The 21730-nt window shown below is 40.2% G+C and overlaps 1 protein-coding gene across 1 annotated transcript in view; it reads right to left on the bottom strand.

The window, feature by feature from the left end:
* Positions 1-16581, bottom strand: part of LOC122802455 — a 707224-nt gene extending 690643 nt beyond the window's left edge. The window contains exon 1 of the mRNA XM_044072076.1: positions 16383-16581. Coding sequence (XP_043928011.1) covers positions 16383-16482 — 100 coding nt within the window. The 5' untranslated portion in view covers positions 16483-16581. The remainder of the gene's footprint in view (positions 1-16382) is intronic.
* Positions 16582-21730: the final 5149 nt, after the last annotated feature.

Below are 21730 nucleotides of genomic sequence, written 5' to 3'. Positions count from 1 at the left end.
ATATCAATGTCAGTATGATCTTTCCCTGATTTCTAATGAAGGCTCAGGATTTTGTCCTCATAGCTGGGACTTTTTTTTGTTCAGATTAAGATGACTACATTTTAACTGGCTGCTGCATTGAATCAAAATTTTCTCTCAGTTTAAGGATATTTCCATCAAATGTGTTTTTAACCATGAAACAGCAGCTACCCTTTCAATGGTTTTAGGGCCTTTTGTTCGGTGTCATTCTGGGCAGACTACAACTGAGAAACTGAACTTAATCGTCTTGTCTCTCAATGTTACCCATGATTTCAATTTGACCAGTGAAACGGAAGGTAGAAACTGAGCAGGTACACCACCGCTACTTGCAATCCAACTGAAAAATATAAATTGACTGTGAAGAGCTAAATAACTACTAGAGTCCAAAATATAATTCACAATACTCACAGAATACAGCTGCAATTTTCTTGACCACAATTTGTACAAGGTGTTGTACAACTGAAGTGATAAAGGTGTAGGATGTCGGGAGTGTAAGAATTAAATGCACAGCCGTCTTGTTCTTCCCCTTCTACTTTGAAATATGATAGAAGGAACAATGTTTGCCTTCTGCTGAAGTTTTCATTCAAAGCAGTATCATGAATACAGGGCTCCATCCCACAGGCCACTTTTTCTTCTGTTTTGGGGATGTCTTTGCTTGAAATAGATGTTGTCACTAAATGAAATTCAGTATCAGAGTTAGCAGTCCTACTTCACTTCCACAGACAGTTGAAGATAACAGCACATTGCCCTTTAGATATCTTAGTGATGAACGTCTAGCAGTTAATGAAAATATAATGACTTATCTGCCAAATAATGAGGAGCTAAGACCTGCTAGATGAAACAAATACACAGATAAATACAAGGGACTGACATCTGTAATAATCCATCATCCCACCCAAATCTCTATGCAGATTGTGTTAACAGTCACTTGTTTAATAATGGCCTTGGGTGCGTTCATTGCAGTCATGCATTATAGTATTGTTTTAATGCTATTTCTTCTGCAGAAAAGCTGTTCCAGTCATTTGTCATACTTTCTATTAAACAGAAGCCCTGTGTCTTCCATCTTGTTTTTTTAGATTAGGTCTTCTTATTTTCATACCTGTCAGTTGTTATTGAAAGAGAGAACTAGAACAATATGGATTCCACTGGCAAACATAATATGTGTCTGTCCTCTTGTCATTTGCCTCTTTTTTCAAAATGGTTTACATTTTCGTTTCATGTATGGCTTTTCATGAATGTCATGCAATATTTTTCTTCCATCTTCTATCAATATCTTGGCAAAAAATTACATCTTCAGAATGGCACACAATGCACCAGATGGATGGGTCTTATTTTTCTGTATAACTGGATACTTCTTGATTTAATCATAATGCTTTTTCTTATCCATCAAGGTATTCTTAATTTCTTTACTAGTTTGTCACACGTTTTACTTACCTTTAGATTATATGATATGAGCAGCCCAAGTCCCTTCTACTGTTACTATTGTTACTTTTTCTCCAGATATCATTATTTTAACATGTTGTCTTTTCCCCTCTTTTATCACTTGTTGCCTTCCAACCGTAATTTTCAGCAGCCATTTGAAATCTTGTGACCTGCTTTGCAAGTCCTGAATTATACAAACTAAACAGCTGAAAATATGAACTTATATATACCAAGTCTGAGATTACATATACCAAATCAGAGATTACCATTTCTTGGAATATTCCCTATTCTCTGAGGTATGAAGATGTCAGAGTTGGTATGTATAAGTTCAAGGAGTGTGAAACGCTCGCTCCCCTAAAAAACAAACAAGTTTAAAGGAGAGCAGTGTTAAATATCCGCTGTTCTACTGGATTTCCTGTCTTTTTTTATCTCAGGACTCAGAAAACTGAGCCTTGAAATTTCATTAAGGAGCCATCATTTTCCCCTGTAAAACTCAATTAGAGGGGCCATCATTTATTATGCCACCAGGAGTTTTCTGCTTTGTCCTAACACCCTAGCTCACAAGCATGACTCCCACAGAAGTGAGCTTGTTAATCCATGCATGCTTCCTGACACGCGTCTATCCTTGGCAACACTATAAGCATTGTTTATGAGGCACTCATCCTTGACCCTTTACACTGCCTACTAGTATATTTGTCCTCAATTAGGCATCACACGTGAAGTGAACCAGGCTGCTTTACTCCCTCAGGATGGGTGAGCTAGCATCAGTTACCCAAGCACATCCCTTCCATCTGGCTCCTACATTGCAAAGGTCACTAATCAGTTTACGATGTCTTGAGTTTTCAGTCAGAGCTTTATCCCTCTTCACTATAGAGGCTGCTTTTTCATGTATCACTCTTTCTAAGGCATATTATATTGCATTGAATTTTAGTTGCTATATTGAAGACCATTCCTCCACGCTTTCCATCCTCATCTATACCTTGTACCTCTGCCTTCTTATCATCAGCAAAGAGATATACATTTCTTTCCAGGCGTTATGAAATGTCAGTTCTGTAGCTAATGAAAAGCAACAGCCTCAGTACTTATTCACTTTCATGCACCAGTGGAAACCATCCTTTCATTTGGACCCTGCTCACAATGCCATTTGTTGTCCTTTCATTTACTCACTGTTACACCCACATTACTGCTACTCAATGACCCACTGCAAAATTATCTAATTTGTCCACTAACTTTTTGTGAGATATTGTGTAAAAAGCCTTGTAGAATTCTTAAGTACTAAAACCACTAGTGCCACAACAAATCACTTGGTTGTTGTTGTATCTTTCGGCTTGGGTCGCCACAGCGGAACTCCGGTCCGCTAATGATTGGCAGTAGATTTTTACATATTGGGTTGCCAGCCCTGACCCACAACCTTCAACGAAGGTACGCCTAGTCACGCATGTCTCCCCACAGAAGACGCTTTAGCTGGGAATCGAACAGGACAACGTCTTACTGTGAGACGACAACGCTACCACAGCATCACCACCGCAGTATAACAAATCACTTGGTGTGTTCCCAAAAGCATGAAAATACAGAAAAATAGGAATCAAATCTACATGGACCCGATAATCATTAATTTATTGTATAAAAATAAAAAAGCAACTTGTACAGGAAGCAAAGTGAACAGGAGATGACAGTTACGCATTTAAAGAACAGAAAAAGGAAGAAAAATATATTAAAAAGAAAAAGTCAGACCCTTAAACACATATGAACATCACCTTTTAAGAAACAGAGAGGGCTCCTCCTGACATACAGTCTTCATGTTTGGTCTGGCTTTTTCAAGTTACTGCCAAAATCTTTAGATTTTGCTGATGAAGATTTGTACAGTCCTTATAATGACCATAAGACAAGAGCACCTCTGTGGAGGTCTGGAAAGAAACTGATAGAGCACTGTTAAACAGCATGGGGGGGGTTGGCTTCTGCCTCCCAGCGATCAGGCTTGAATTGATAGAACACTGTCTTCCACCTGCCCCTAGACCTGTAGTAAGAAAGGAGCACTCCTTACACACCTGTATCACTGATGTTACCAATCTACCACAGAACTCACATACTGAGTAGTGACAGATTACCTTCAGCTCTGGAAACCTGCTGTCTGGTAAGTCTTTGTCATCATTCAGGCAGCAACTGATTTGTTATTCTTCAGGAATACATCTTCTCTATCACCTCAAAATCAGGGCAAGGTGGAGTTGCATCCCACCTCCTGACAAAGCCCTAGCTGATATACCCAGCTTCTTATCAGAATTACAAAGCCCAGTATTACAAGTCCCGAATCTCTGAAATATAAACGGATTAAAAAAATAATGCCAACACTCACCGTTACATCTTTTACACATTTTTGTAGGAGGTTTTGCCTCCTGCATCTGATGAAGAGTCTTCATTCCCCCACACCAGCACGTTAATTGCAAAATCATTATATATCAGAGTAAAAGGAATACTCAGATACCATAACCTCACACTTAGCATACAGGTTTTCACATCCACATCTGCAGTTCTGCTATTTCAAGGTTCATAATTCTTTCACTGATTCATTAATTAGTTTCTTTTGTCTTGACATTTTCCAAACCTTTACCTGTCATATGTTTTTTTAACCTCTTCTTTATAATTTCTACATGTGTACTGATCATATATACTGAAACGGCAGTGTCACTAATGATTCAGACACTGGCAGAAAAGATTCTGTGTTGGACCACCTTGTATCTTGTTAACAAACACTAAATAGATAAGACACTTCTGAGGAAAAACGGGGTAGAAAAGGGAGAGAAAACATAACAAGGAAATAAAGAAAGCTGAAGAGGAAGCTTAAGACAGTTTTTTTTGTCAAAAACTTCTGAGTTTGGGGTAGAATTTCCCTCAATTCCCACTGAAGTAGTGTCACTAAAGGACATGCAGGCACGATAACAAATAAGGAATACCTTCAACCCAAACTTTGCATCCTATCAAACTCTTCAAAATTTGTCTTAGTATATCATAATATGATAATATGTTGTGCACTGACCAATATAAATTAATGTATAAACGATAAATGTTTTAAAATATATGTCATAAAATGCTCTATGGTAGTTCAATTATATTAGTTTGTACTCTTCCATTGTGTTTATGTACCGAGTTGTTTAAGTATTTCTACATGTTGAAATTAGCCAACATTCCTGTAAGACAACACATTAATGAAAACATAAGTAAATAAATGAATTGATTTTCATTAGAAAATTTGTACTGTCATGTTTGTTTCAGTCCTTTACCAGCTTAGACACACATGACCAACCAGCATGAACAAAGGATATCAACAATACATTTGACAGGCTTACATTTATCTGATTTTAACTTTGTAGAATATTTTACTTTATTATATTTGGTAAAATGAACAGAGCGTTCAGTAATACTAGAAGGACTCTTAAGTGGTAACATCTCATTTTTATATGCAGCTACCAACTCAGAATAATTGTCACTGTATTCAAAATAGATCCAAGATTCCATGTCAAAATTTTGCAGGAAATCTGTGTAACAGCTGCCGAGACGTACCAGAAACTTTATCAGGGTGCCATGCAAGAGTGCTACAAAGCAGAGACTACATAAAATGTAGCTCATTTCTCTTCTGTGGTGGCTAGGACCAAACACAAGCTTCTGCTTACTCCATTTGTCACCAGCCTGTAATGATCAGTTCTTCAGATAGGAGCACCACTGGCAACGAATTTGTGAAGAATTAGGCTGGGCACATGACATCATCTGCTTAACAAGATTCATCCAGGAGTTAGTCATATGTCTGCAGACTTGAGAACATCTTCTCAATAAATATAGTACATCTGCAATTCAGCGTTTTGTCTTGGGTTCAGATGTTCAGCATATAAGGGGTTGGGGGTTGGCATAACAGTTAAGGTGTTTACCTTGCCAACCCAAGGTGCAGGGTTTAATTCTCACCTTTGGGAAGCATGGTTAGGCTTAAAACCTAATAATAAAGTATGAAACTTCGAGTGTTTGTAAACTTGTTTATATTAAAGGACAGTGCTAATGAATCAAGCCATTAGTGAATCAAGCCATCCAGACGAACAACCTCTGTTCTGGTCTCATAAAACACTAATTAGTGATACACTCATTTTCTAATACTTAAATTATCAAGTTCAGGAATGTAGGGAAATTGGAGCCTGTCCCAGTATTTAGGGGGGGTGCAAAACAGAGAAGCTATGAGGAATTTGGAGAATTCATCACAATTATGCATGGAAATTGACTACAGTGCTAGAGTGCATGGACTTGAACAGAACACCATACCAAGATGAGCTCAGCACACCAACGCTCATTCAGTCATAGGTTCATACTAGGCTATCTGCCCTGGGGCATTTATAAGCCTAGCCCGTGTGTGTTTGGCTTTCGCCACCCTTTGATTTGAATTTGCTGTGCCTTTTTAAGGTTAGTTTACTGTGCCTCTGTCTAGTAGTGACACAGAAGTAATCCCCAGGGTAAACCTACGATCTCCCATCCACTCATCAAGATTCCTCTTGAATAGAGTCAGTGAGGTGCTCTGCCTAACATGGACTGGGATTCTATTCCAGAGTGAAGGGAGCCACTGGGTTATGAATCTGTCCCTCCAGCATGTTCTATTTATTTCTGTGTTGAGGTTCAAGTCCCTTGAGCGCGTGGTTCTAAGGGATTTAGATTTTCTGAGGTGGAGCATGTCCATTATTTCTGGGTTGCGTCATGTGTCTTTATTCCATAAAAGGACAATACACAATAGGATAAAACATTATAGGTTCACGAGTGATAATAGGCTAATGGCAAAAGAGCCTTTACAAGCCTAGTAAATAATATGCAGGATATGACAATATTATATCTTAACTCTCCAGCTACAGGAGAGGGTAGTATCAGGGTAGTGAGTCTTTGGTTGTTGGAGCCCTGAGTCATTTTACAGATTGCCTCTGTCCATAAGGGATATGGGCAGTACCTCAGGAGTGAATTTACAGTTTCCCTACATTTATAAAAATTATTTTTGAAGAGGGTGAGGGACAGGCTTTGTTTTACAAAGATGGGAGTTTTATTCCATAGATAAGGTAGCCTTTGGGATACAAATCTATTTCTCCAGCAAGTTCTGTTAGAGTCACAAATAAGATTTAGGACCACTGAATGTGTAACCCACCTATAATTCTTCTCGAGAATATGCAACATTTTTATCAGTACTGGATCAGAAAATGCCTTGTAGGTCAGGCAAAAGTTACCTCTCAATAAACGATATGAGATGGAGGAATAGGGCTTTTAGTCAGTCTGCATAAGACATCTATCTTACACTTTGTATTTTCTTACTGAGAAACCTCTGGGACCGCTCCAGCTGGTGTAAGTGCCTGGTTATGTACATACAGAAGGGAGCAATGTACTCAATTATAAGCCTGATGTATGTTGAGCACAATGGCACCATGACTTCCTTTGACCTTGATGCCTTGCCTTTGCTAATAAGCTGAGCCACACAGAAGGATTTCCTCACGACTGTAGCTACCTGGTGGTCAAAGTTTAGGTTACTATCTATCTGTGTTCCTAGGTCCCTCACCACTGTGTCTACTTTTAGGGGTGTGCTATCAATATTCCAATAAGAAACCTGTTACTAGCAGTGTCCCATAGGACTCAGTGTTGATATCTGATTTATCGAAGGGTATTTCTATACTGCGGTGGTGGTGCTGCGGTTGCGCTGTCGCCTCACAGTAAGACGTTGTTCTGTTTGATTCGTAGCTAGAGTGTCTTCTCTGTGGAGACATGCGTGAATGGGCATACCTTCATTGAAGGTTGTGCGTCAGGGGTGGCAACTCGGCACGTAAAAATCTACTGCCAATCATTAGCGGACCGGAGTTCGTCTAACGGGAAAAAAAAAAACCCGAAAACACAACAACAACAAACAACAACAACAACACAATTACTTATTTCATTTGTAAAAATGCCGATACACGCATAAAGTATTCATATGGTGTCACTTTGGTGACACAGATATTTTTTAAGTCTGCATCAGTTTTTTTCAAAGTGTATAAGTAATTAATGTAGCGGATTTTTAGGCTGTTGTCCTCCCAGATGTGAGGCCGACAACATGTGTCAGTGAGCTCAGTTGCTATCCATCTGATGATATGATATAGGGTTTATGCCTAGTATTATCAGATTATATATCGAGTTGGAGTTGGGGACTGTGTTAAAAGCTTTGGCGAGGTCTAGTTAATAGATGTGCACCTTTTTACCCTCATCCTTGGCCCTGGTGACTTTCTTGAAGAAGTACACCAGATTGCCAGCCCAGAGGCTGTAGTTAAAGAGGGTTTAGTATAGCTTCTTATTCTTCTTTTTTAATTTTATATTCTTGGAATACTGGAATACTGTCAGCTGGCAGGTTTTTTTTTTTTGGCTTTAGCAAGCACATTAAGGACCTGTTTGACAGGTGTGTGGGGGGGTGGGGGTGGGTTTTTCTTTGGGTGTGGTAGAAAGTGATGGGGTGGGTCCACCAGGGTGAATGCATATGTACGTAAAAGTCTACTGCCAATCATTAGCGGACCGGAGTTCCGCTGTGGCGACCCCTAACCGGGAAAAGCTGAAAGATACAACATGTTTACCACCACAATAATGCATAATTTAAACATCTTAGAGTATGTACAACATAAAGCAGTTGTTCATAGGTTCATAGGTAGGTACTAGGCTATTGGCTCTAGGGCCTATATAAGCCTAGCCAAAATGGTACCCTGGCTTTCTCCACTCAACAAAATTATTTTCCTGTGCCCCTGTCGAGCAGAGCCCCAGAGGTGATCCCCGGGGTGAATTTCCTATTTCCCATCCACTCATCAAGATTATTCTTGAAGAATGCTAATAATTGCTTCATACAGATAGGTAGTTTGTTCCAGAGTGTGGGAAGTCTCTGGGACAGAAATCTATCCCTCCAGCATGTTCTGTTTATTGTGGTGACAAGGTTTAGTTCCCTGGAGCGTGTTGCTCGGACAAATTGGGATTTCTTTAAGTGGAGCATGTCAAACTGCTATGGGTTTGGCATAGCTTTGTATGTTAGGCAGAGATCGCCTCTGAGTAGGCGATATGCGATGAAGTAAAGCTGCAGTTTTTTGAGACTGTCTGCTTAGGGGATCTGTTTGAGGCCGGTAATCCTCTTTCTGAGGTACTTCTGTGGCCTTTCCAGTTGTTGTAGATGTCTTGTAAGTACATACCAAAAGGGGTGCTGTAATCTATAATGGGTCTAATGAGTGACGAGTAGAGGGGAACAATGACCTATTTTTTCCTGGATGAGAAACCTTTTGTGATGAGGTGTGCCACGTAGAAAGATTTCCTGACTACTGTGGCAATGTGATTATCAAAGGAGAGACTACTGCCCACCTGTGTCCCAAGGTCTCTTATCAAACTTTTGGTGTTAAGTAGACTACCACCTATGTGGTAGCTCATGGGTACAGAGTTTTTACCAAAGGGGATGACAATGCACTTTTTGGCATTGAGCTTGAGGTCATGGCTTTGACACCAGGCATCTGTCTCAGTTTCGATTATGGCTCCTAGTTTGCAGTCATCTGCGAACTTCGTTAGCAAAAGACCTTCTATGTTAGCCTGTACTTCAGAAAAGTAGATACCAAACAGGAGAGAACCCAGGAATGAACCCTGTGGTACTTCACTTGTCACTGGTCTGAAGTCAGATTTAGAGTCTGCTACTTTCACAGTGTGGGTTCTGTCAGTGAGCCAGTTGGCAACCCATCTTGTGACATAGGGATTTATGCCTAGTTTAGTGAGTTTATCTATAATTCCAGAGTGGTGGATGGTGTCAAAAGCCTTGGCGAGATCTAGATAGGCTGTGTAAACCACCTTACCCTTGTCTACGGCTTTGGTGACTGCTTCAAAGAAGTCTATCAGGTTTAGGAGACATGATCTGCCTTTTACAAACCCAAACTGGGTGGGGTCCAAAATTTGGAAATTACCAATGTCTTTGTTTATAAGTTCCATGATGATACGTTCCATGGCCTTGCAGACCAGACGTAGGCTAATGGAGCCGTAGTTCCCAGGGACCATGATGGCTCCCCCTTTGTGGAGTGGGATAACTGTCACTGTGCGTCATTTAGTGGGCACAAAGCAGACCAGGCTCGTTAGGCTAATGGGGCGGTAGTTCCCAGGGTCCATGGTGGCTCCCCCTTTGTGGAGTGGGATAACCATCGCTGTGTGCCATTCAATGGGCAGAAAGCCTGAGGTGAGGCTATGATTGAACATGGTGCATAGGTGGGGTTCCAGTTCATTCTGTAGTTCGTGTAGAACACAGCCTGGGATGTTGTCAGGTCCCATGGATGCTGTGTTCTTGGCTTTGGAGAGTATGGTTTTTACCTGTGCAGCCGTCATTACAGGAACTTTGCAATCTTCCGGTATAGAGATGGGCCCTTTAGGGGGGAGACAGGGGTAAAGTTAGCACTGAACCTATCTGCCAGGATGTTGGCAATATCAGTTGGTTCTGTATATTTAGTGCCATTGTGCTGTAACTCAGGGCAGATCGGAGTGTTGCCATTACGATTCTTGACATAGCTGTAGAATACTTTGTGGCTGTCTTTAGAATAGGTGGCGATTTTGTTTTCCTAACTAGCTTTGTTGGATTTTATGGAGGGATCTCAGCTTCTTACTGAGGCTGACCAGGGAGTTCCTCCAATCATGGGATTTTAGTCTTTTTTGCAACAGTTTCTTTCTTCTGTTGTAGAGTTTGTTTATGGCTGGGGACCAACAGTTTGGCTTCCTTTTTTTGGAGGATAGCATCTTGGTTCTGTTAGGGATAGCACGATCCATGCACTCGTGTAAGTGCTTATAAAGTGCATTTGTGTAGGATTCAGCAGTCGTACCTCTACTGTCCATCTGCATGGGTGTCATGAAGTTTGCCACTTCTGTCTTAAGAAGTGTGAAGTTGACTTTGGAGAAATTTTTTACGGTGGTTTCCCTAATGGGGGGTGGGATATGGATGTCTAGGGTGATTAGCTTGTGGTCGGATCTGTCCGACAAGGAATTGACCTCTGGTGTGGAACACCGGTTGCCCCATGTTGGTAATGACCACGTCTAGGATATTGCTGCCCTTGGTGGGGGTGTGGATAAGTTCATCCAAGGTGTTGGATTTTATGAATTCCAGAAATCGTTGAGCAAAAGACTTGGTACATGAGTAGTTTTCCCAGTTAATGGTAGGGTAGTTGAAATCGCTCATTATGACGGTGTTGGGTTGTACCCTAATATTTTCCAGTGTATCAAGAAATGAGGAGTGGGAATCCTGGGGCATGGTGGGGGATCTGTAGCAAGTTACAATTTGGATTGCAGTCTTGACCAGAGTTAGCTGCACTTGGATAATCTCGGATGCATTATGCTGAGCAACTAGCCTGGAGGTGTGTATATCCTTAATGAATATGGACAAGCCTCTGTCTTTAGTGTTTCGGTACAGGTTAGGTGGCCGAAAGGTGTGGTATGAACTATAGCCTGGTAATGCAGGTGTGCTCTCTGGAACCTTGAACCATGTCTCTGTCACTGCACAGATGTCGATGTTCTCCATTTTAAGGAGTGCCTTGAGTGAATGCATTTTGAGATTTAGACGTCTAGCATTGAGTAGCATTACCCTCAGTTTTTCTTGCCTGTAACAGTTACGGTAATGAATTTGTCATTTGAACCTTGCCTAAAAAAAGGCACTATAGGGGTGGCAAGAGCCTTAGCCAGTATCTGGAATCCCAAGGGCGACAGGGGCAGGCCATCTCTGGCAAAGCATCGTGGTCTATTAATCATGTCATCCCAGGCAGACAGATACTGGATCCCATTAGAATGACACCAGAAGCTTAGCCAATTGTTGAAGTCCATCATTTTGCCCTTGTACTGTTGCATCATTCTGGGTGATGGCAGGATGCTACTCAGGGTTAGGGTTATACCTGCCTGGGCTACAAGATCGGACAGCTCCTCCAGGGAGGTATGTCTCAGGTCATTCACAACAACATGGACAATGACAGAGTCACATTTGTACTTGTTGTGGAGTGACCTGAGGGCATGCGTTATGTGGCGGATCCTGGCACCCAACAGGCAGCTGACAGTAACTTTCTCCTTGTTTAGCCTGGTGAATGGAACTTCAGTGTGCCTGACTATATAAAGTCAGCTATGACTAGAGTGTTGGGTACGTTGTTATGCCTTATGGGCTGTGGCTGAGTGGCACACTGAGTTTGTGGGCTATGTGTCATTTGGGTTGTGTTTTGGGGGTGGAGGTTGCTTGCGTTTCTGCTTTGGAGGTCTCTGTTGCTTTGGCAGATTATTACTGAGAGCCTCCGCAAATGTTTGTGTGTTTCTATGTGTGGATTTTGGTGGTGTAGGTTTAGTGGGACTATGTGACAGTGTGGTGTGGTGCAATTGTTTACCTTCTGCTCTTGATTGTCAAGTTCAGTCTTGGTTGGACGGAGCTTTACCTTCAGTTTGGCTAGATAAGCGCACCTCTCACAGGTTGTGGTGTTGAGTGGTAGGAGGAGAGGGTTGTCTGTGTACATTAGGCAATTGCTACATTGCCCCAAGATGCCTACATTCATCAGATAAACAGGAGAGAACACTGGGAGCTGACCCTTGGACATGCCTGAATAAAAAACTACTTTCCTCTAGACAAGTGAGGAAAGCGAGTATAAGAGCTGTTTTTCCTCTAAGCAAATGGGGAATGTAACTACAAAAACTGTTTTCCTCTAAGTAAAGAGAAAGGTTGAGTGCAGTAGTAATGCGTAGCTTATTTAGTGCTAATAACAAGTTCTGAACAAGTGCTGAGCACAAATAAGCAAATTCAAGTGCTAAAACTAAGAATCTGTACATGGATCTTGTGGTAGATAGGCTACCTATTGCTTATCACTCCCATTGATAAGCGAGAATGCTTCCCTCCAAAACAGAAAGGCTTGGGGGGCTCAGAAGCTTACAAATAGCCCTGGATACAGCAAATCTGTATCTGGACTACACTAGTTACAGGAAAGGTGGGAAACAAGTGCAAACGCAGGCTGTTAAACTAGAAAGTTGAAAGAGATGGAAAAACTGCACAAACGGCCAATAAACTACAATTTCTGGGCCAGAAACCACTCTTGTGGTAGATAGGCTACCTGGTGCTTACCACTCCCACTGATAAGCTAGAAGGCTTCTTCCAACACAGAAAGGCTTTGGGGCTCAGAAGCTTACAAACAGTCTTGGTTACAGCAAATCTGTATCTGGACCAGACTAGTTACAGGAAAGGCAAGAAACAAGCTTAGAAATTTTTTTTTTGGAAAGTGGAAAGGGAGAAAGGAGAAACAGAAGATAATTCAAAATTAAGGACCCAAGTGACTTGCCCTTCACAAATGTTCTCTCTGTATTAGGTAGAGTGAGCTAGTGACACTAGACTAGAATAGAGCTTGGATAGAGCTGAACAGATGGGACTGGTAGCAGTGTCTGAAGTCAAAATATGATCTCACTGTACTCGGTTGAGTGAGCAAATGAGATAGACCCGGGAGGAGTGTTCAAACACAAATTTACAGGAGGGGGCGGGCAATTCCAAAGCCACCAAGATTAATACCAAAACAAGAACAGGGAGGGTGGGCAGGAAACTAATTGCAGAGACAGAGAGAGACCACAGTATTCTATTTAACAATTAAATAGAAAAATAAATAACTACAGAGTGACACAGGCACAATATTCAATGAAACAATTAAATAGACAGAAAAATTAAATGCAGTACAATCTTTAACACTGCAAGTTTGTACTTAACTCAGCTAATAATGCAGTTGATAGTAGGTATGTAGCAGAAGCCAAACGACTCAGGTCTTGAGCAGTAATAAATTCACTTATAAATACAGAGAAACCCTCTAGGCTAAGAGTTTAACACTGAATATCAATGAAGTGAAACACAATAGCCCCCACTAACTCCAGAGACAGAGAGACCACAGTATTCTATGAAACAATTAAATATAAAAATAAATAACTACAGACAGACACAGACACAATATTCAATGAAACAATTAAATAGACAGAAAAGTGAAATCAGTACAATATTTAACACTGCAAGTTTGTACTTAACTCAGCTAGTAATGCAGTTGATTGTAGGTATGTAGCAGAAGCCAAACAACTCAGGTATTCAGCAGTAATCCTTTCAATTTCTGTCTGCAGCATGCATTTTTGAACTCTTAACAAAACCTGCATTTCACCTAAACATATAAATGGATCGAGAATGTCTTTTTACCAAGTTGAAGTAAGCTCAGATACAAGTAATTCAGTTAAAAAACACTGACTGTCATTTCATGGAGCATCTAGAAAGCCTGTGACTCAAGAGTCACTGTAACTAAATGGAATGAAGTACTCATGTACAATATCTTGGTCACTTCATACTATATAGACACAAATTCCATTGTGACTGGAGGCCAAACAGACTGAAAAAAAATCATATTAGTATGGCAGTTTCCATTACTGGCATTTTAGGGTATAAGAAAGTAAAATGCAATAAGAAACATTTAGTAGTGCACATAATAATAAGCTATAATGAAAAAATACGTATTGTTTCATTGTTGGAGTAGTTTTCCTTTAAGTAACTTAAAATCTGCCTATGTCCTGCTTTTGGGTAGAAACAATATTCAGCAAAATGACAATGCTAGTTGCAGTCTGCCAAGCCATGAATACAGGCAAATTAGTCAGAAAATTATACATCTAGGAAAAAAGTGGAAGAAAATAAATCAACATTACATGGATGTAACAGCTAATACTTAGAGCACAAAGTTATGAGAAGCTAATTAAATCAATTAATCCATTAGCAAATATGCATAAGGCAAGAAAGCCTTGCAGCTACTTGCTATAGAAAGATAAAGAATTAGAAAAGTTGAATGTGCTTGTAACTCTTGTATATAACCCAGAAGGTCTATTTCCATAGAAGGTCAAAATAACTAAAACAGCCTATCAAAAACAAAGATTCACTACATACACTTATCATTTGTAAGCTACAGGCAAGTGAGTACTGTAGCTTGTGTGGTTCTTTTTATTTGAATCTGTATAAAAAAAGAGGATGTCATCCTCCGCTAATGAACAAAACGCCGAGGTGCCAGCTCGACACCCAACCTTCAATGAATGAATGCCCATTTACGCACGCATGTCTTTCGAACGCTACCCAACCGTGGGGAGGACAAGCAGACTCCACACAGAAGGCCCTCCCAAGCCAAGCATCGAATGGGAGAACCTCTTGCTGTGAGGTAACAACGCTATCGCCGTACCACCGCGGCATGCTGTGGGCTACAGATAAGAGAAGATAAACTTGTATGCAGGCAACAGTGAAGCACAATTATATTGACAGAACACATTTTAGGGTTATGGGTGTTCTTGCATCATGTTTGTGTCTTAAACTAGTAAGCTGCTAGTACCTGTGGTAACTGAAGACATTAAGAACGACACAGGGCATCTGCCCAAGTATGATCTCCCTCTCTGTAACACTGGAAGTCAGTTACTCCAGATGACCACAGATAACCAAGTTTTGCACAAGGAAGTATTTCAGTATATAGTTTATCTACATTTAACTTACACCAAATAATAGCCGGCAAACACTGAAGGATCCAAAAAAAAAAAAAACATACCTCATATGTTATAGACAACACCACAAGCTCACCTTTTTTAGTCAAAGTTTCAGTTCATCAGGCGTCCATTGATATCTGTTCCCACTAATTACATTCTATAATCTAGGACTGTAGTAATTAACAGTAGATCACGTGGTACAGGAATACAAGTGCATTATGCTAGGATTTAGTAAAGCTTGGCAGAATTTATTTTGGGAGGGATTTAATCACACATCAGGATTATTTAGGTTCTCATTACCAGGTTAACCAAATGGGTTGTAGCCCATTTTGATTGGCAGCCCAATGAAGATGAAGCCTGAAGCACCAAACCTCATACCGATCATGACTAAATCCCAGTGTAACACCCTTTTACACTAAAATGTGTTCTCCAATTATTTATTTTTATTTTTGGTATTCATGCAAGAACTTTTAAGTACCAGTTTTGTAATACTACAGTATTTTTATTATTATTATTATTGCTGCTGCTTCCCCCTGTAAACAGTTTTGAAATGGAAGTTTTAAATTAAATCCAAATCTCTGTGGCCACTGTAAAATGAAGAGAACAAAACAGTATGTAAAATGAGACTTTTAAACATTCTATGATAACTAGGAAGAAATGGTCAGGTAGACCCTAGGGATTACTGGCATGGCGGAGGGCACTACATTGACCCAGTACCCTGTCTTGGGCCCCTTTTGACCATAATGTGGTTATGACTGTGGCCATGTTTTCCTTCAATTTCCTCCCTCGGTAATACCAGGCTGGTATAAAAAAGGTGTCGGGGTGGAATATAGACATAAGCAGATTCCCAGATATGCTTTATGTATCTTCTCAAGTTATTTCTCTTATCCCTTTACCGGGAATTGTGATTTTGTTAACATGGAATAATAAAGCCTGGACACTGCTTGTTTTTCCTTGAAAGAAAAAAAATAAGCCCATGCACCTCAAGAACCTCACAAAACCACGATTTATATATTGTAACATTTGTAATTTGTTTTAAAACTGTACTATAATTTGGAAATTAATAAAAAAAAAATAAACAAGGAAAAAAAGAACCTCACAAAACCGTCCACCCAAACGCACTAAGGATTTGTTTCACAAGTTTGGTTCTGAGCTCGGGTGCCTTTTGTCCACATGCCTTGCCTTGTGCCGCGTGAGTTCTCGCCGGGTGTGCCATCTGTGAACCCCACATGCGGTACCAGCCGACACCCAGTGCAAGGCTAGCTTGCCTTGCCCCATGGAGTACCAGTATAGGGTCCTGCAAGTCCGAACTGAAAAATCCCCCAACATGATAATGCAGGGCCGAGCTGGGGAAGCTGTAATGGTTATGACACTGAAATACCAGTTAAATAGGGTAGACCCCTTACCTTTCCACGGACAGAAGCAGCAGATAATGACAATAATTGTCACTATTGTACACCGCACACGTGGGACGTCTGTAAAGCTGCGGGTCGCGGTTTCTATCATTTCCTTTACAGTTGTCAGCAATGCAGCACACAAGCAGCCGTTTTACAGTTTGAAAATGCCCGCGAAGCTATAACCGTCATCTGTTGTGATATTAAAAACGCGATACACAAGCAACAGCTTGCAGCGCACTGCGCAATTTTTTATGACAGGCTGTATGCATGCATGTAATACCAGTCTCAACTGTCCCTGATTTTGACTCAAATTTTAGCTCTGTCCCTCTTAATCCCTCCTAAAACTAGTGACTTTTGGAGAAAGGTGGTGAATTACACTTAATGAATAATGACAGTAATTAAGAATTATTGATTTGTTTTACTTCAGAATTAGAAGGTCACCCCCTCACATCACTCATAACTCCACCCCATCCCACCCCTCTCCCAACCATGTTCCTCCTATTTTGTGACATCAGACACTGCCAAAAGCAGAGGTAATGTATTAAAAAAAAAAAAAAAAAAACATGAACTGCCAGACAAAAGTTATAAAACATGCTCCATATTAGGTTTGGGACATGTTAAGTTTAAAAAAAGAGTACAGTAGATAAGACATACATCAACCTGGACAGCAAAGAAAATCCTGCACCATACCTGTCCTTACTGAAAGGGTTTAAGGCACAGTGTGGAACAAAACATTTATATACAAAACTATAGAAAATAATTACCACAGGGAAAGCCAAAAATATACATAAAATTATATACAAAGCAGGAGTCAGTCAACCGAACAGTGCTAATGTAATGCATGCAAGACCCAAATTACTGCAACTGCACAAGGACAGACACCTAGCCACAGTCTCCAAGCCCCAAGACACTTACATCTACAAATGGACAAATGCTGAAGCAGCTCGCAGTTGAATAAATGACAATTCTTACCCCTAATAACCTGCCAGGATAGCCAATTCTATGATGCAAAGACACGCACCACAGCAACTATAACAATAAAGCTGTCTTTTTAAATTTTAAAATCTAGTCCTTTCTGGGCTCTTCCAGCACAAAATGCCAGATGGTTTCATCCTACTCTAAATAATGCCAAAATGCTATTGGTAGCACAGATATAAATCTGGCCATCCTGTTAACTACAGTTAGGAGGTTCCCTGAGTTTAGGCAAAAGACAGTAGGTATACTCTATTCCCATAATCAAAACCAGCCTATGCCAATGACCCTTCATGATTAGTGAGGAAAATAGTTTGTATCTCAGTTTAAGTTGTATTAATATTCCATTAAAAAGCCTTGCACGGTTGCATTAAACCAAACCCGGAGGTATTTGACCCAAACTACCATAGCTACAGAGCTGACCTATTTTCAGTTACTTAGGGTGCCAAAAATCACTGTCACTGATTTCTTTGGTATTCTCTTCATAGCAGCAACACACACACACACACACACACACACACACACACACACACACACACACCCCTACCTCTCTGAATTTGTCCAACCATTTATTGTTGTTCTGGTCAAGTCCAAACTCCACTCTTTCTGAGACTGGAATTCAAATTCCATCGGAAGATGAAGACGCCATGCTAAATTTCAGCTTTCTTCTGCATCAGTGCAGTAAATCAGATCTAAAGGGTGTTCTTAAAGTAGAACAAATTAAATGAAAAGATTTTATTTTTTCTAGAGAAGAAAACAGGCAGCCGCTCTAGACAGGGTCCCTTATTTCTGGACACAGTGAGAGTCAGGTAATGGCTCTAATTATAGCCAAAAAGCAAACCAGGACTAAAGGTAATAAGGAGGGGAGAGAGAGTAAAGATGGCATGGGAGAAATGCTTGAGACCGTGTCAGTGGCACAAAACCCGGACTTCATGTGTCCGGGTTTGAATAAAACAGAAAATGTGCTTTAATTCATATGCTCTAATTATGTCAATGTTTCAAGTTAATAGCACTAAGTGTCCCTGATTTTTTCTTCACTTGTCCCTGGTTCTGTTGAAATTTGTCCCCGATTGGTTGAGAGGTCACATTCGCACACCAGTATAAGAATCACAGAATGCAAATATTTTAGCTATAGGTTTTGAATTATGACACAATTATTTGCAGGGTGTCCCTTTCCGCTGCTATTTCTTAATTTGATTAAATAAGTAATAATAACCGAGTAACAACAGCGACGTCACCGGCATTCCTCTCGAGTGACCCTGATTTTTTTACCACAATTTTTGCTCTGTCCCTCTTAATCCCTCCTAAAACTGGTGACTTTTGGAGAAAAGTGGCAAATTACACTTAATAAATAATGACAATAATCACAGTTATAGGCTTCTTTTACATCAGAAAATGTACATTAAGTCACATTCTCTTAATCTGTCAATGCCTTCTGTTTAAAGTACTAATATTTAAAAAGTGCCCTGACTGTTTCCGATTCTTTTTGGATTTGTCCCTTATTCATAGCCGGCCTTGGATTAGGGTTGCCACCTTTTCAAATGCCCAAAGTGGGACATTTTTAGTACAAACGTCAGATTTTGCAGCGCAAAACATACCCATGGCCAGTACAAAGGACAGAACTTCAATTTTTTTCCCAAATAAAAGATTATTCTTGTAGCATTTTAGTTGCTTATTGTGTTTTTTTATAACATTTATGTGTTTCAGATACAGAAGAACTGTTTTGTGCATCTATTACATAAAATATAGGAAATATTTTAGTCCTAAAATCTCAGGACATTTGCCATTTTTTCAAATTTTTTGCAGGACACAACTGGCTCTCGCAAAGTGGTAATTTATTCACATACTTCACACTACAACTGGTTTTCTACCACTTACACTAATACAGAATATGGGCCTGCTCTTTGAAAACCAATCTGCTATAACATAGGGCCGCAAAAGACAAATCAGCAAAAGATACAGAGCTTCATCAGCATCAGCACTATCCCATAGTAGTAGACTACGCTACAACTATCTTTGGCCCTGGAGACGAACGCACTACAACGTTCTGAAAATTTTAGGTACAATAAAGAGGAACGATTTACTACAACTTACTGCCTAGATAGTTAAATAAACCCAGCTCAATGCTCACCTTTGACCCAGCGTTACTACGTTTCAATTTAGGGCTGTTCTTTTTTACGTCTTGGATATAAAAATGTACGCAACCTAATACTGCAGTCTGCACCCTGCTGTATACTAAAAACAAATTGTGGCAGTGGCACAAAACCCAGACTTCACGTGTCCGGTTTTGAATGAAATTTGTAACTGGACAATTTGTCAGAAAACTGGACAATCCGGTCAGAAACCGGACAGCTGGCAACCCTACCTGGCCCAGCAATCAAGGAGCCTCAATCCTCATCACTAACACCAGAGAGGGCGTCTCATATAGGAGAAAAGGATAACAAATACACACCGTAAAGTGCAATTTCCATTAAGAGCACACAGAGCTCACAGTCAGTCTGGGGCTGGTTGCTCCCTTGCTCTCCAGGTCCCCAATAAGGCTACCCACTGGCACAGCTATAGGGTCCAGATCTCAGATTAGCTGGCAAGCTAACCTCCAGTACCCTCTCTGTCCAACCAGTGCTTCGTGTCCCTGTCCAAGTAGCTGACACACACACACACACACACACACACACACACACACACACACACACACACACACTTTGAGATAAGTATTTATACAACTTCACAGACACTCCTGGGAAAGGCTGACACAGATACTCCAGCTGTGCCCCTATACCAGGACTATACTGTAGTAATTACTGCCACCACCAGCTAATAATTGTCAGCTACCCAAAGGCCCTTAAAAGGTTATCCAGTTATTACTGTGCCATATTATTATCCAATAGTAGTGTAACTAAGCAGTCTTAAGGCTTATTAGAGTGGCCTTGTACAATAAACTCTATAAATATGCAATGTACTCTAGAGCTTAACTTATCTCTACACAAACCAGCCACAGTTGAAAAGGGTTTAGAAATATTTAATAATAAATACTAAAAGCACAAGACAATACTACTACACCACAGTGCTATTCAAGAGTTCAGAGATCACACAGAATCTTAAAATATTTCAGTAGTACAGTTCTGACATAATAGAAAAACACTTAGTCTAAGCTTTATAGTCCTAGTTATTTCTACAAGAAAACATACTTCTAAAGTAAATTACTTAAGAGCATAGGCAGTGCTGAGTTAGATAATCAAGATCAAAATGCTTAATAATCTCTGGTTCTTACTGTTTAAATTGAAACTGCAGTCCTGCTAAACATTACATCATCTTTTACACCTTCCTGGTTCCCAGGTCAAACAGAAATTGCATTTACATTCTTTTACACTTTGAGCAATAAAGGACATTCCATATGTAAATTCTGGTCATTAACTTTAGCCTTAAAACAATAGGCAGGAAGCCTTCATCTAGCCAGATCGGAGTCGAATTGTAAAACATCAAAGGCAGTGATGAAATAATTTTAATTTCAAAAAACAGATGTGAAATGCTTGACTTAGTTTTCCTTACAGCAGATGGCAATGTTGCCACATTGTTGAAACAGCATTTCTTTACATTTCTGACACAAGCCTGTATTTTACATTTATATTTACAAATGCTAGAATTATGTATCAAATTCTATTTGGCTAGGCTGGCAGCCTTCATCCATCTCTACCCAATATTCACAGGAGGCACCAGATGGTGTGGTGGGGGGCGCCGAGGAGCCGTTTTGCCTACAGCACCAGTTGACCTAAGTCTGCTCTTGCCCTTATTCTGTTGAAATTTCTCTCTGATTGGTTGAGAGATGTGTCAATAAAAACTATAAAAGCTTATGTTGTGTTACAAAATAAGACACTTAGACTCATCCTAGATGCTCTGTGGTATGTAACCAATGAACAGCTGCACAGAGAAATCCACTCACCGACTATGAAACAACTTATCCAGGATTCAGTGGCTAAGCTATTTACACAGCTGAAAAACCACCCGCAGGAGGACATTAAATCGATGAGGAATTACAATGAATCACACTACAGAAAACTTAAAAGACCCAGAGCAAGTCTGGATGGGTAACTGTCTGTCAGAATAACCACCTAATGTGCAGATTTGAGCAGCTTTAGATACCATAACAAATACCAGCACATATCCAAGAAGATTAAAAACCACAGAGATGAAGGAAAGAGAGAGGCCAAGCCTCGGGCCTCCATTGGCAGAAGATTCAAGCAAGTATGTCGGAAAGGGTCATTGTTGTGGTATCGAAAGCTGATTGATGTTAAAGGTCTGAGTGTTTTACACAGAGATGTTGGTCTGCTATACAGATATAACCTTTTACCTACTATGTATAAATACTAGAAGACTAATAAAAAACA

The sequence above is a fragment of the Protopterus annectens genome, chromosome 5.part0 (genome assembly GCF_019279795.1).
Source record: "Protopterus annectens isolate FY-2018-M chromosome 5.part0, PAN1.0, whole genome shotgun sequence".
In the NCBI taxonomy this organism is placed as follows: Eukaryota; Metazoa; Chordata; order Ceratodontiformes; family Protopteridae; genus Protopterus; species Protopterus annectens.
Note: the sequence above shows the minus strand (reverse complement) of the source record. Positions and strands in the feature narration are given on the sequence as shown.